The sequence below is a fragment of the Saccopteryx bilineata genome, chromosome 3 (assembly GCF_036850765.1).
Source record: "Saccopteryx bilineata isolate mSacBil1 chromosome 3, mSacBil1_pri_phased_curated, whole genome shotgun sequence".
Taxonomy (NCBI): domain Eukaryota; kingdom Metazoa; phylum Chordata; class Mammalia; order Chiroptera; family Emballonuridae; genus Saccopteryx; species Saccopteryx bilineata.
In genome coordinates, this window is record NC_089492.1 from 130,539,472 (window position 1) to 130,554,390 (window position 14,919).

Below are 14,919 nucleotides of genomic sequence, written 5' to 3' on the forward strand. Positions count from 1 at the left end.
CCCAGCCTTTTTTCCTGCCTTAAGGGTTAAGTGGGCAACATGTCCATTGAGACAGCTTGAGTCACTGAGTGGCTGTGGGAAACAGAGCTCCCATTGATCTGCAATGGACATATTTCATGACTGAGAAATAAAATTTTATCATGTCGAAGTACTCAAATATGGGATTGTTTATTACTATAGCACCAGCTAACCAATCCGGATTGATACATCCAGTCAAATCAAAGTTTAGGAACACCAAGTTCTTTATTCCTGTTGAATTTTCAGCAACCTGAGTTTCTGAGTCAAGGTTCCCATCCTCTGCTCAGCCTGCTTAGGTTGAAAGATTTCCAGGTTATTTCATCTCTTTCACATTATGATGAGGACCCTGGCGTTCTCTTTGTAAGTTATGTAGTCTATTTGACTCAAACTAGATTAAAAATAAAGTCACAGAAATAATGATAAAACTTGAACACACGTGCTGAGCTATTCACAAGCATAGTCTGGATATCCTACACTTGTTACACTAACCAACGCAAATCCAAAAGCAATCCACTAGTGAATTTCCCATTCCCCAAGAGCAAAATGCCAGCTTCTGCCCCATATCAGCTCTGGCATTGGTAGGCTAATTTCAGAGGTACTGATTCTGCCACTTAGTAGTGAATGACCTTGGTCAAATACCTCTCTGACTCTTGGTTCTCTTATCTGTAAGATGGTCATGATAATAATAAATCATAGAAAGAAAAGGAAAGGAACATTTGGTCTATTAGCCTCTCTGTACAGAGACAGAATGATCATGTGAGTTGAAGTGCTTTGAACAGCAAAGTTCTACGAAAACAGCTGATAATATTTTTAATCAATATATGACTGAAGAGGAAACACATCCCAAATCAAATAAACTTCCCACTGCCTTCAGTCTTCACAACCTAGGCCAGGTATGAACACCAGTGTCTATTTACATTTCTGCAAATGTCCCACAGTACAAAGCTCGTTCTTCAAATAGGACAAATTGCTTATTAGCTAAAGAGGAGTGGGGTCAAGTACTCCAACGGTCGTTAGTCACCTTCAATCTTTTGCAGGTTGGGCAAACACCCAGCAGTATTGGTTTCTCGCGGTAAGAACCATACAAGTGTACATCCAATTTTTGCCCTTGGCCCAGTGCTCAATCTACTCCAGTCCATCAATGGAGCCAGAAGCCCTCCTTAATACCCAGCCCCACCTCCATCTCCACCGCGGGACACGCTGTCAACACTGTATTGCCTGCAGTCCGGGCTTTCCCTAGCAACGAGATTTCCCTTTGAGCCCTTGGGGTACCCGGCGCAGCCAGATCCTGAACTCAGCAAAGCAGTGGCCTGAAAGGCTCAGCCCTCGGCCGCTGGGGGTGGGACCGCCAAGCCGCTGTCAAAGGAGCCTTCCTCTGTCTACCTTCTCTAAGTGCCTGGAGGCTGATCCTGGCCACAACCTAGGTGCTGAACTTGCTTCTGGCCAGCTTCCTCTAGTCCAGTGTTACTTCAAACTTGAGCGTGTATCACCTGGAGGGCTTGTTAAAACAGATGGTTAGGCCCCACCCCCAAGAGTTTCTGCTTCAGTAGGTTTAGGGTGGGGCTCGAGAAAGCTTGTCTTTCTAACAAGTTCCCAGGTGTTGGTGATCCTGCGATACTGGGACCACACTTAGCAAACCACATCGCCCTCCTGCTCTCAGAGGCTCACTGGTCACCCTACGCTGACCCCAGCTGCTCTTCTGCCCTGAGCCCTGTGCTAATAGGGAATAATTTGGCGCACAGAAAGCCATAGATCCGCAAGATAGGGCTTGAGGAATTTGGGGTTTATTTTGGGGACCCGTTGAAAGGCTTGTGAAGTATTGTAGTAAGACAGGAGAAAAAAAAACCTTGGAAACCTGTGGGTCCTCCGTGTCCCTGGGATATCTCATTGATCCGGCTGGGATATTTCATTGACCTCCTAGGGTTACAAAGACTAAAAGACAGTCCCAGCTCATAGTAACCAGGAGGGGAATGTGCAAACAATGACAATACCTTTAAGATAACTGTTCTTTTTTTTTTTTAATTTATTTATTTACAGAGACAGAGAGTCAGAGAGTGGGATAGACAGGGACGGAGAGATGAGAAGCATCAGTCATCAGTTTCTCGTTGCGCATTGCGACACCTCAGTTGCTCATTGATAGCCCTCTCACACGTGCCCTGACCACGGGCCTTCAGCAGACCGCGCAACCCCTTGCTTGAGCCAGCGACCTTGGGTCCAAGCCGGTGAGGTCTTGCTCAAACCAGATGAGCCCGCGCTCAAGCCGGCGACCTCAGGGTCTCGAACCTGGGTCCTCAGGATCCCAGTCCAACGCTCTATCCACTGTGCCACTGCCCGGTCAGGCTAAGATAACTGTTCTTAAGGAGGGAGCATTAAACTTCTATGGAGAGTGGGTAGGCCGGGCTTTGGAATCTGTCTGAGGAGCAGGGAAAGGTTTCTTAAAAGAATTGGCATTTATTAAGACTTTGGAAGGTGTGCGGTAATTTGGCAGGTAGAAGAGGTAGTTGGGAAGGTGTGAGGTAGGAAGGGTTTTCCCCAGACAGAAGGAAAGAGCAACAAGACTGCCAAGGTGCAAGGTTCCAGGGGAAGAAGCAGTTGGGAAGACTTGATACGCAGGTCAGGCCAGGGCCTGGTTTCCCTTCTCCTCTGTGGCAGTTCCTTCTGTCTCTTGTGCTGGGCCCTTATCAGATGCTGTTCCTCAGGAGCTGCTGTTCCCTGGGGTTCTGTTCTGGCTGCCTTTTCCTCTCACTCTGCATGTCCATTCCTGATGCACTCCTCCATACCTGACTCACTTATGATCTACTCACTCACAGGGGCCCACATGTGTGTTCCAGCCCAGACTGTGCCAGTTAACTCCACATTCATCTCCACACAGACGTACCCAGGCAGCTTTCCTCCGGTACTCTGCCTCTTGGTCAATAGCACCTGCTTCCCCCTAGTTACCTAAGCCAGAAGGTTTTGTGAAATGACCTTCTCATAGACAGCTGGTGAAGAATAAATTGGCACAGTAAATTGCTGGTACCACTCACCAAGAAAGAAAACAAGGAAAAACCCCAGGCTCAAATTCTGAGTCTACAATTGACTAGCTGAGTGACCTTCAGCAAGTTACTTTACTTAATCTGTTTCCTTATCTATAAAATGGATTTAGTGATAGTACCTGCCTCACAAGGTTGTTCTATAGATTAAACAATGACTGTTGTCATCTATATTAAGTACTTTACTTGGATTCTCTTGCAAGATAGTGAATACCTGGTCCAAGGTCACTCTGCTAGCAAGTGGCAGAGACAGGTCTGGAACCCAGTGTTCTCTGGTTCCTAAGCCACCTTCTTCAACTCAGTGTCATACTGTCTCTCTGGGGATTGTATAACAAATAGGGAAATGGTTATAGTATAATGTTAAGTGACAAGAGGACAGAAAATTACATAACCAGTGTGAGTACACCATTTTCTTAAAAAAAGGAAACTAATCGACATCTAGAAAAGGCTAGAGGAAAATGTAGCAAATGTTCAATACTGTATTGAAGTGGCATTTATCTTCTAATTCTCTGTATTTTCTAATTTTCTTTAATATAATTTTTGTTAAAAATAAACTCACTTAAAGCATTAATTATAACATTAAAAACCATTACAAGTTCACAAACGGGTCTCATGTTTAATTGAAAATAAGACTCTATTGGTTTCTCTTCTCATTTTAGACATACTTCCCCAAACAGAAACTCTTCAGTTCTCTCAAAGACCAGGGTAGGAAGCAGCCGTATTCACCATCTACCCCACAGCTGACAACCTTGCCTCTGGAGCGGGCTATCAAAATCAAGCCTGCCAGGAGAGAAGTTCCAGAACCGGGGCTTCTCCTACCACCTAGAGCTTTCTGGACAGCGCTACTGGAGATCAGTTACTTTTTTTCTTTCTAAATAACCGGCCCAATGCTCTTTTTCCAGTTCTGGCTGACTTGTTAGCTTCAGCCTGGCGGGGACGCCTGCCAGGTACCTGGCTCCGTGAGCACCGCCCAAACTGGTCAGGCCAGTCCGCCTGTGGTTGTTTCTGCCAGGACATGCCCGCGCGCGCCAATGCGCGCGCGTGTGTGAGTGTGTGTGTGTTAGAGACCCACCCTTCTCCCCAGCAACTCAGGTAGGTAAAAGGCAGCTGGAGGCACCAGCCTGGCAGTCAGGCCAGATGGGTGGAGTTGAATTAATCTAACCTGGAATTTCAACTTGGCCTGAACAACAGGTGAGGGAAAAAAACAACAGAGAGAAGGGGCAGTTTGGCAACTTGAAAATATTCTTGTGCCTTGCCCCTTGCCCCCAGCCTGGAAAATATCCCGAGGTGACTTTTCAAAGTGTCTGCGCCTGGTTATAGGGCTTGGTTGGACCACGGTCTCCTCCGAGGCTGTCCGAGCCCCTTCTGAACGATGTCCTCCTCGGTTACCCTCTGCGACGCGCCCGTTCCCCCTCCTCTGAGAGGCAGGGCGGGGGTATCGGATTAGTCTTTGTTTTCAACGCGAAAGAGTCGAGCGCTGCGCGGGGGAGGCTCGCGATGGCAGGGTTCTGGGGTCCTCCTGATCAGGACGCTCGGCCGTGATCCCCGCAAAGGTGTCCCGCAGCCGGCCCGCGTGGTCTCTGTCCCTGGGTACTCCCTCTTTGCCGGCCAGGCTGACTCGGTACGCAAACGCGCGATGTCCCCCATTGTCCTGCCTCGAAATGAGCGAGCAGCAGCCGGGAAGGGGGCGGTCAGTCCGGTCGGGAGCTCAGGGCTCCCGAGGGCGCCGAGATCGTTCCAGATCGCTCTGGCCCGCAGGGAGTGGCAGGAAATGGGGACATCGGGCCGGCTAGGAGAGGGCCTAGGCTGGAAGGTCCGCGTGCCCCACCCCGTGAGGCCCGCCTCGCCTGCCGGGGCTACAGAAGCACCGGAGGGCGGGGTGTGTGTGGGAGGGAAAGAGCCCGAAGGGGGTGGCCGGGTCCAGGGAGGGCCGACCGCGGGGATAGGAAGGTTCTGCAGGTGCAAAGGCGCAGCGGCCGGGCCGGACCCTGCCCCCATCCGCTCGTGTGCCGCCCGCTCCGTCCCCTCCCCCTCCCCGCGAACTAAACTACCCCCACCTCGCAAAGCCCCCGGCCCCGCTGAGGGGGCGGCGGCGGCGGCGAGGCCGACCGGGCTCGGCGGGGCCGCACGTGCGCGCCCTCCCGGGCGGGGGAGTCCCCGGGCGAGCACGTGCCGCGGCGCGCGGGGGGCGGGGAGTCCCGCGGACGCCTTCGCTGCTGCTGCTGCTGCCGCGGCCGCGGCCGCCGCTGCCTCTTCCTTCCTCCTGCGCCGTCCCCTCCTTGGCCTGGGCGGGGGGCTCCACGCGCCGAGCTAGGCTGGGCCAGGCGCTCCAGGAGGCGGGCGCCCCAGGCGGCGGCGGCGGCCGCGACGGTGGTGGCAGCGGCGCGGGCCGGGAAACTTTGCCCCTTTGTGCGCTCCGCCCCGGAGGCGGCGGGCAGGTCGGTGCAGTCGGTGCCTTTCCGGCTCCGCGGTGGGGGAAGGGCGGCGGGGAGGCGTGGGGGGCCCGGCCCCGAGGGAGGGGACGGCCCGAGTGCTGGCCGGAGGGGCCGCTACTTCGTTGCGGGGGACGGGGCAGGGGTGCTACGGGTCATAGTGTAGCGGAGCCGGGTGGGGACTGCGGGGCGGGGCGGGGGCGCGGAGCCGCTGGAGCCGAGCGGCCGAGGCCCCAGAACAAAGGAGCCCGAGTCGCGGCGCGCGCGCGGCCCGGGCCGAGCTAGAGCGCGCCCCCCTCCCCGCGCCCCGTTGGAGGAGCGGGCCGCCCTCTCTCATCTGGCCAGCGGGCGTGGGGCGCGGCGGGGAGGCTAGCGAGGGCCACCCGGGGCGCGACCCCCCTTGAGGTCGCTTCCGTGTCCGGGGGAGGGGGTACTCTCAGGCAGCCCGCCAAGTGCAGCTCTCAGCAAACTTTATTTTGAAAGCTCTACTCGATTGGGGAGGCCCCAGCAACCTCCGAGGGGTGTGTGTGTGTGAATTTGTGTGAAACTCTCCCAGGCTCATGGGGGTGGGGCAGAGAGCAACTTTCTTGTAAATCACCTTGACCACCTCCTTCAATTCGTCGTCCAGGTTCCCTTAACACCCCATTACGCCCTCAGCTTCCTCCCTCGGATGGGGAATGGGTGCTAGTGCGCCCTGCCAGGGCTTCTGGGCAGAACTTCATTGAGCATGCCCCCTTCTCTTCCCTCATTTTCTCTTTTCCCAGTAGCAGGAAGAGGTAGCTCGTGAAAGTTGTCCCTGAGCCCCAAGTGATGTGCTTCTGCTTTCTGTCTCTTTTTCAGGCAGTGTTGCCTTCATCATCCTGACCTGGGAGAATTAGGAGAAATTCCTCACTTGTCTCTGTTCCCACCACCCACCTGCTCATCTCATGCCTGGGTCCAGGGTGGGTGAGGGTGAAGAGCCCACCCAGTCAAGATGATCCCTTCTGTGGGCACTGCTGCTGCTGTCCTCCCCCAGACCCTGGTCCCCAGCAAATGGGAGAGTGGACCCCAGCTGAGCCCTATCAGACTGCTGCAGAGGAGGTGAAGAGGGATTGAGAAGAGGTGCTCACTCCAGAGACTGGAGCTACTTGCCTTCACCTTGTAGAGTCTTGACTGTTTTAGGAAAGAAGGACCTGTTGGAGCCTTTGTAGGCAGGCAGGAAGCTGGACTGTGGCTCTGCCTCGGCACCTATGCCCCCACTTCTGGCAGTGTCATGAGCCAGTTTCAGGTGCCCCTGGCAGTCCATCCGGACCTGGTAGGCCTTTATGACTTCCCTCAGGGCCAGGTAGTGGTAGGGGGCTTCCAGGGTCCTGGGCTCCCAATGGCTGGGAGTGAACCTCAACTCCGAGGGGGTGGAGATGGGCGAAAGAAACGGAAAAGGTGTGGTACTTGTGAGCCCTGCCGGAGGCTGGAAAACTGTGGGGCTTGCACCAGTTGTACCAATCGCCGCACACACCAGATCTGCAAGCTGCGCAAATGTGAGGTGCTGAAGAAAAAAGCGGGGCTTCTCAAGGAGGTAAGCTGACTTGTGCTTAGCTAGCCTGTCTTTTCCTTGAGGGTGCTGTATTCCCAGGGGGCTTGTTAAAGACAATTAAGTCCATCCACTTATTCTGAGCCTCTTGGTCCGACTGAATGTTGGTGTTATTGGAAGCTGGCTTGTGCTCCTTTGCTGGGCTGATAATTTGTAAGAGAATAACTGGGTCGCAGAGGACTCTGAGCTAGCACTCTCATCTCTGGTGTCTGCATTTGTCTCTGGATATCCAGCTTTATTTCTAGAAGTTTGTTTTGTTTTGTCCTGCTGGAAGCATCAGGTGTGTTTCATGGTCACACCAATGTTTGCGTGATGTGAGAGTGACGGTGTCAAGTAAGGGATGGAGGTTGATAGGTTGGGAAAGAAAAGTTTGGGGTGGCTTTATGGCTTTACACTGCTTTAAGGGAGTGGGATATTTCCCTAAACCTTTTCTTGGGAACCATCGTTTTTCTCAGAGGGCAAATGAGCCAGTTGAAACTTCTTGGAAATTTAACGAGAAACTCAAGGTTTGGATTCTTTGAGGAAGTACTTCTTGAAGTCAAAGATGTTTATCTCTGTGTTTCATGACTTGGCTCAGTTCCTTGGTGTGTCAAAAGCACTCAGATACTAATTGAATGAATGAATGATATATTTTTGAGGCGCTGTCAACCCCAGGGAGGAGTACCCTTTTATTTGCAGTAGTGAGGTAGAGGAGGGAGAAAGGAGTTGGAGTGAGATCAAAAGAGGGTGGAGAGGCAGTGATCCTGCATTGTCCATCTTTCCCTTCCATGAGGGAGCAGTGACAGTGGAGAGTTGGCAGAAGTAGGGATGAGCGAAGTTGAGCAGCTCTGGAGGCGCTGTGTAGCGGCTGATGTCGTTCCAGGCAGCGGAACTGGCGCTGGACAGAGACTGCGGCCTGCGCTGTCAGTGAGGCTCTCTGGCTGTCATTGATTTGTGCAGGGGCTAGGAAAACTGAGCCCCCTCTCTGGGCCTGTCTTGTCCCTAGGGAAACGGAGGGGTTGTGCTTGATGGTCTTTGAAGCCCTTCCCAGCTGTGAGCCACTGTGTTTCTGAGGGCTAGGGCACCTGTGGCTTCCATGGACTGACAGCTGGTGCTCGGGGTTTCCCCGCCCACTGAGTACAGAGCTGTGCCACGGGCTCCATGGGGCTGTGGTCCTGTGGCTAGGAAGAATAATCCAAATGTTGGGGGCAGGAAAGTGGGCGTTGCTCAGATGTTTCTGCCCCTTCTCACCTTCTCTTGTCCACTCCCAGTGGAAGCAGCATATCATGTTCTGGGAATCACAGACCTGGTGCCCTGTCTCCCCAGTCTCGGGTTAAAGCAGACCTCTGGATCACATCTGCAGCTTCCACACCAGCATGAGAGAAGTGTCCAGCACCTCCTGTTGCTGGTGTTGTGGGGAGCTGGCATCCTGCATGAGATCTGGTGTTTTGGGGTGAGAAGAACCTGCCCAGTCTTCTTTGTAAAGCTGGGTTCCTTTGCTTGCTTTCTTCCAGTGTTCACCCGCTCCCCCACCCCATTGTCTCATTCCATCCCTCCTGTAATCAAACCCGAGAGGCCAAGGGTGGGGGCTCAGCTTTCTAGTCTGGATGTTCCTGGAACCAGTGGCCCTTGTGAACCATGTGTAAGCTCTTCTTTTGGCAACAATAAGGCCAAAAGGGGCTAGAGTGAGGCCAGGGTACTGTCATCCTTGTGTGTGAGCTGCCAGCCTGGGCTGCCAGGGAGGTGGTCTTGGTTACAATACCAGGGATCTGGGTTGAGTGAGGCTTAGAGACAACCCTGCTGAGAGATGTCTGCAACCCTACAGACCTTGCCATGCTTGGCCGCTGCTCTGGCCTCCAGGGTCAGGGAAAGTGCAGCTGGTGGCCTGCAGTATCCCAGGACAGAAGGTCCACATGATGGCCCATGACAATGTGTCTCCCAGTTTCTGGAGACACAATGAAAAGGAGATAATGGAGTGAGCTTTTTCTTAAAGCTAATTTTCTTTGACTTAAAACAGAGTGCTTTATTTTAATAATAGGTCCTTTCTACTTCTTTTTTTTTTTTTTTCTTTTTTCTTTTTTCTGAAGCTGGAAACGGGGGAGGCAGTCAGACAGACTCCCGCATGCGACCGCCCGACCGGGATCCACCTGGCATGCCCACCAGGGGGTGATGCTCTGTCGCGACCAGAGCCACTCCAGCGCCTGGGGCAGAGGCCAAGAAGCCATCCCCAGCGCCCAGGCCATCTTTTGCTCCTATGGAGCCTCCGCTTCGGGAGGGGAAGAGAGAGACAGAGAGGAAGGAGAGGGGGAGGGGTGGAGAAGCAGATGGGCGCTTCTCCTGTGTGCCCCGGCCGGGAATAGAACCCGGGACTCCTGTATGCCAGGCCGACGCTCTACCACTGAGCCAACCGGCCAGGGCCGGTCCTTTCTACTTCTTAATGTTTAAAATGTGCTTTCTTTTATGAAATGACTGTGTTAATAGAAAGTTGATTGGCTTTTTTTTAAAAGAAGTCTTTACTTGCCAAAGTACAAAATGATAACCAGTGTTGTCTCCATAATTTTTTTTTCTTGTTTTTTTTTTTTTGTATTTTTTCTGAAGCAGGAAATGGAGAGAGACAGTCAGACAGACTCCCGCATGCGCCCGACCGGGATCCACCCGGCACGCCCACCAGGGGCGATGCTCTGTCCACCAGGGGGCGATGCTCTGCCTCTCCAGGGCGTCACTCTGCCGTGACCAGAGCCACTCTAGCGCCTGGGACAGAGGCCAAGGAGCCATCCCCAGCGCCCGGGCCATCTTTGCTCCAATGGAGCCTCGGCTGCGGGAGGGGAAGAAAGAGACAGAGAGGAAGGAGGGGCGGGGTGGAGAAGCAAATGGGCGCTTCTCCTATGTGCCCTAGCCAGGAATCGAACCCGGGTCCCCCGCACGCCAGGCCGACGCTCTACCGCTGAGCCAACTGGCCAGGGCCCATAATTTTTTTTTTGATCGGTCTGCAAAGGCTGAAGGTGTGGGAACCACTGCCCAGGCTCCATTGCATTTAGTACATGCACTTCCAGGAGAGCTGGCATGCCCAGGGGCTCTGGTGGAGTGAAGGAGCCCGCAGTCAGCTCAGCAGTTCTCAGCCCCAGCGGGGACTGCCGTGCCGGGACTCGAACCGTTCGATTTGAGGAGCTTGTAGCAAGGGAACAAGTCCTGGGATTGGGAAAGTTGGGAAAGGAGAAGATGCGTTTAATGACATCTGAATTTTCTTTGGTTTTGGCTCAGGAATAGAATTTTAGAGTTTGGCCCAGACTTGTCAGGTGGAACAAGACACAGCATCCCAGGAGTCTCTTGGGAATCAGACCATCTCCTTGCATCCCTGCTCCCTGGCATTTCCTGTTCTGGGCACCCTTTCCTTTCACCCTGTCTCCACTTCCCCTGGCTTCCTTTCAGATATCTGTTGACAGCTGTGTTGTATCATCTCATAAGCGGGTAAACATTATCTTGGGTTTCTGGGTGGCTTTTGGGGCTGCAGAGCCCCTCTAATCAGTAGAAAAGTTTAGCATTTTAAGGCTAGATACAGCTCCTAGAGTGGGCCCTCCCAACAGAAGCAGATGACTACTTCTGTGGTCTTAACATATAGTAACACACCTGGAGGAGTTCATTCCTGGACCATGGTCTTCCGTCCTAGTCCCAGGAGGGATTTAGATCCTGGACTGATGCCTGAGGCTGTTTGATCTCCACATTCTTTTTACCTGAATGGTGGCTTATGGCACCAGACAGCTGATGTGGAAAGTCAGATTTGGCGGATGTAGAGACACAGTGGCTTCAGAACCCGAAGGAAGTCTTGTGTTGCTTACTCTCCTGGGTGTTGATTTTCTCATTTTCTCATTTGTCAGAGAGGGTAACCCTTCTTTGCAGGGTGGTTATGAGAATTGAGATAAAGTATGTGTAATTTCTGGCACATAGTGGACAATCAGTGCATGGTGACAGAACACTCCTAGGACATCTAGAGGAGAATTCATCTTTATGCACAAACAGTTGTGCATTAGTCAGCCTCTGGGTTGTAATTGTGAACATACAACTCAAATTAAAGGTTTATCTCAAGACAGTTCCTAACATGCTCATAGAAGAATCGTGGGGCCAGGCAGAAGGGAGGGAGGAGTTGGCCAGTCTCTCTGCTGGGCACGAGGCTGGACACCAGGAACAAGGAATCACTTTGGTCCTGGGCCTGACTGAAATGCAGCTCATGGACAAGGTAAGTCAACACCTGCTAGGGCAGGAGAAAAACCCTTTGTGGGAAATGAAAACCTATGTGGGGAGTTGTATGCATAAGGGTGGAAGCGTGACTGAGAATGCTATCAGTGAAAATGGAAAGAAATGGAAATATATATGGTGTGAGACACTATCGGCCCCTCGACCAAGTGCTAGGAACAGCTCTGTGTGATTTTGAGACAACATGCCTTAGAATTAAGGATCTCAGCAATATCAAAACACCTGATAGATTCTTGTCTCGCATGCTGATAGATCTGTCTTTTTGAAGAGAGATGCTGTGAGGGCTCCTTTCAACTGAAACAAGTAGAGTTGACAGGAAAAGTAGAAGTGATGAGACTTTAGAGTAAGGGACCCCATCTTAGTTGTGAGACCAGAGAGAAGGCTAGGCAAGGAGAGCTGTTTACCATAGACTTTACACCATTGTTTTCCAAGTTTATCCAAAAAGTTTTAACTCCATGACCACACACTCTAAAGGGAAAGTTAGCTGGAGGGATAGGGTTGCTCTTTAAAAAGGAAGTGCTGCCCCAGCTGGATAGCTTGGTTCATTAGAGCGTCATCTGAATATATAAAAGTTGTGGGTTCAAACCTGGTCAGGGTACGTTCAGGAATAGATAGATGTTTCTCTCTTTCCCCACTTCTTTTCTCCCTCTCCCTCTTGTCCCCTTCCTGCTCTCTTCCTCACCCGTCCTCACCCTCCCTCTTGGTCCCTCTTTCTCCTTCTCTCTCTAAAATCAACAAATAAAAATTTTAAAAAATATTTTAAAAAAATAAAAAAGGAAATGCTGACAGAACAGTCCTGAATGGTGCCTTACGGGGGAAGGTGGTGGGAGAGAGGAAGAACTGAACCATCCATGTGCAGCATGGCTGCTGTACGGTTAGTGCAGAGGGTAAGAGACCATGTTCCCCATGTGGAAAAGGGGTACATGAGTGGTCTGATCCCTTAGGAGGAGTGGCAGGAACTCCAGTGACCAGAATATGCTGCGGTGGAAAATAAGACAAAGCCTTCTATATACTCCCAGCAAGAACTAGAAGGGGAGGGGTAGCTTACAACTTTGAGGAGCATAACCAATGACACAGAGGGAGCAGCCACTGGGTCCCTGTCATGTTAGGAGGTGTAAACCAGGAAGGACCACAATGTGTATAGTTAGGAAAGCAGAGCCAGCCAGCTGCCTGACCCAAGTCTGAGTCATTCGCTCCCTCGCGCCCTACTGAACACTTGCGGATATGTCTGTGGAATGACATCTTTATGAATTGTGATGATTGTAAGGGGGCCAAAGAACCAGAGACAGGTAAAAAGTCCACTTTTTTCAAAGAGATTTTGGAAATTATAAATTATAAGTTTGATGTTAGTGTTTGACAATTCTAGAGCAGATTGTTAAGGTGGTTTTTGAGGCTTTAGAAAGGCAAAAGGTGAGCTTTGGGGGTCCCCATACTTCTTGACAAACCAGTCCAGTCAAACTAATGTATCTAGATTTTCTGCAAAGAAATGATGATATCTCCTGCCAGCTTCTTGAACAGACCAGTGGGTCTGTTTTTATTGAAAGTCATCCTGAAGAAATGGCACTGATATAACTGTCCGGGACCAGTCTTTTTATCAGCCATGTGGACCAGGGGTTCTCATTGGGATCACTTGGGTCTCAGCCCCAGGGATCTGATTTAATTGGTCTGGGGTGGACCCAAGTGGGCTGGGCTTCCAGGTTTATCTAATGTGTAGTTAGAGTGGAAGTACTCGGAGGCAGAGGTGAGCTGGACTTTTCTGCAAATTGCTAACCCGAGTCTTGGGGAGGTTCACAACCACACTCCCACCTTGCTGATCAGTGGACCAGCAGCATTGGCATCACCTGAGAGCTTGTTAGAAATGCAGACTCCCAGGCCCCACATTCAACCTACTGAGTCAGAATCTGCACTTTACCCAGATTCCCAGGTGATCTGTTTGTCTCTGAGAGTCTGAGGAGCTGGTGACTAGAAAGGAGGGGACCATGGAGAAGAGGACAGAAATAAGTCTTGATAAACAGGTAAAAGAACTCCAGTTGCCAGCAAGGTTGAGGACGATGACCCAACTCATTTCTTTGCCCTGTAGGCCAGGGAGACTGAACCTTTTAGGATTTATTCTGGCTTTATTCTTGTTCTTTTTTTTTCATTTTTCTGAAGCTGGAAACAGGGAGAGACAGTCAGACAGACTCCCGCATGCGCCCGACCGGGATCCACCCGGCACGCCCACCATGGGGCGACGCTCTGCCCACCAGGGGGCGATGCTCTGCCCCTCCGGGGCGTCGCCATGTTGCGACCAGCACCACTCTAGCGCCTGAGGCAGAGGCCACAGAGCCATCCCCAGCGCCCGGGCCATCTTTGCTCCAATGGAGCCTTAGCTGCAGGAGGGGAAGAGAGAGACAGAGAGGAAAGCGCGGCGGAGGGGTGGAGAAGCAAATGGGCGCTTCTCCTGGCGGGGAATCAAACCCGGGTCCTCCGTATTCTTGTTCTTAAGTCCATTTCCTGCTAGTCTAGTGAGTTATCAGCAAAACCCTTTAGGAACCTGTGTGTGTTCTGAGAAGAGCCAGGCACGGGCTCTCAGATGGTTTGCTGCTCAGTAGCCTCATGAGAAAGGAGTAGCTGAAGGTGGTTGTGAAGAGGAAGGGTGTGTCCATAGAATCTTGGGACTCATGGAAGGGCCTGGAGGCTTATGCAGCTGAAGGCACCTGTGCCCTCTTCATAAGATGTAGATAGGGAGTAGATATGTCAGATCTGTGGGTTTGTGGGGTGGGGGTGGGGTACAAGTATTAAGCTGAATAATAGATCAAGGGGTTAAAGAGATTGAGGCAGTTGTAACAATGGGCCCCAACCAAACTTGATGAAATTTAATCAGTGTAAACCTAAAGTTCTATACTGTAAAAAAGAGAAGAAATAAGTACACAGGTAAGGATCCTGCATTCCTAGCAGGTAGGAAAAGCTGGAACTCGAAAAGGGATGTTGATAGCCTGTATGGAGGAGATCTGTCAGAGTGATCACATGAGAGACTAGCACTGGGTCCTAGTCCATGAGAGACTAGGACACTGGCCTGTTCAGCTTGGAAATGGGTAGAGGAAGGTAGGCCAAGACACTTCTTGTGTGGAAGAGGAAGTCAGTTCTGTCATGTAGGGAGTGTACAGAACATTTTTTAGTGGGTGGAAGTTATAAGCAGATAGACTGAACCCATGTTAGAAAAAAAGAATTGTGTAACATTTGTAGTTCCAAGACTGAAGAGCAAGCCCTCAGTGGTGATGTGTTTCCTGTGTCTGGGTAGAGGCGGGTGCTGACTGGCAGGGATTTTTTTTTTTTTTTTTTACAGAGACAGAGAAAGAGTCAGAGAGAGGGATAGATAGGGACAGACAGACAGGAACGGAGAGAGATGAGAAGCATTAATCATTAGTTTTTCATTGCAACACCTTAATTGTTCATTGATTGCTTTCTCATATGTGCCTTGACCGTGGGGCTATAGCAGACAGAGTAACCCCTTGCTCGAGCCAGCGACCTTGGGTCCAAACTGGTGAGCTTTCTTTTTTGCTCAAGCCAGATGAGCCTGCACTTAAGCTGGTGACCTCGGGGTCTCGAACCTGGGTCCTCCGCATCCCAGTCTGATACTCTATCCACTGCGCCACTG

At 51.5% G+C, this 14,919-nt stretch overlaps 1 protein-coding gene across 2 annotated transcripts in view; it reads left to right on the plus strand.

Moving 5' to 3' along the window:
* The first annotated feature begins 3,518 nt into the window (after window positions 1–3,518).
* TET3 (tet methylcytosine dioxygenase 3) overlaps window positions 3,519–14,919 on the plus strand; it is a 121,576-nt gene continuing 110,175 nt past the window's right edge. Inside the window, exons 1-2 of one of the 2 annotated variants that reach the window (XM_066267410.1) lie at window positions 3,519–5,488; window positions 6,323–7,037. In XM_066267410.1, coding sequence (XP_066123507.1) covers window positions 6,735–7,037 — 303 coding nt within the window. In that variant the 5' untranslated portion in view covers window positions 3,519–5,488; window positions 6,323–6,734. Of the gene's footprint in view, window positions 5,489–5,771; window positions 6,004–6,322; window positions 7,038–14,919 lie in introns of those variants that run through there. The other variant, XM_066267411.1, reaches the window with a different exon arrangement.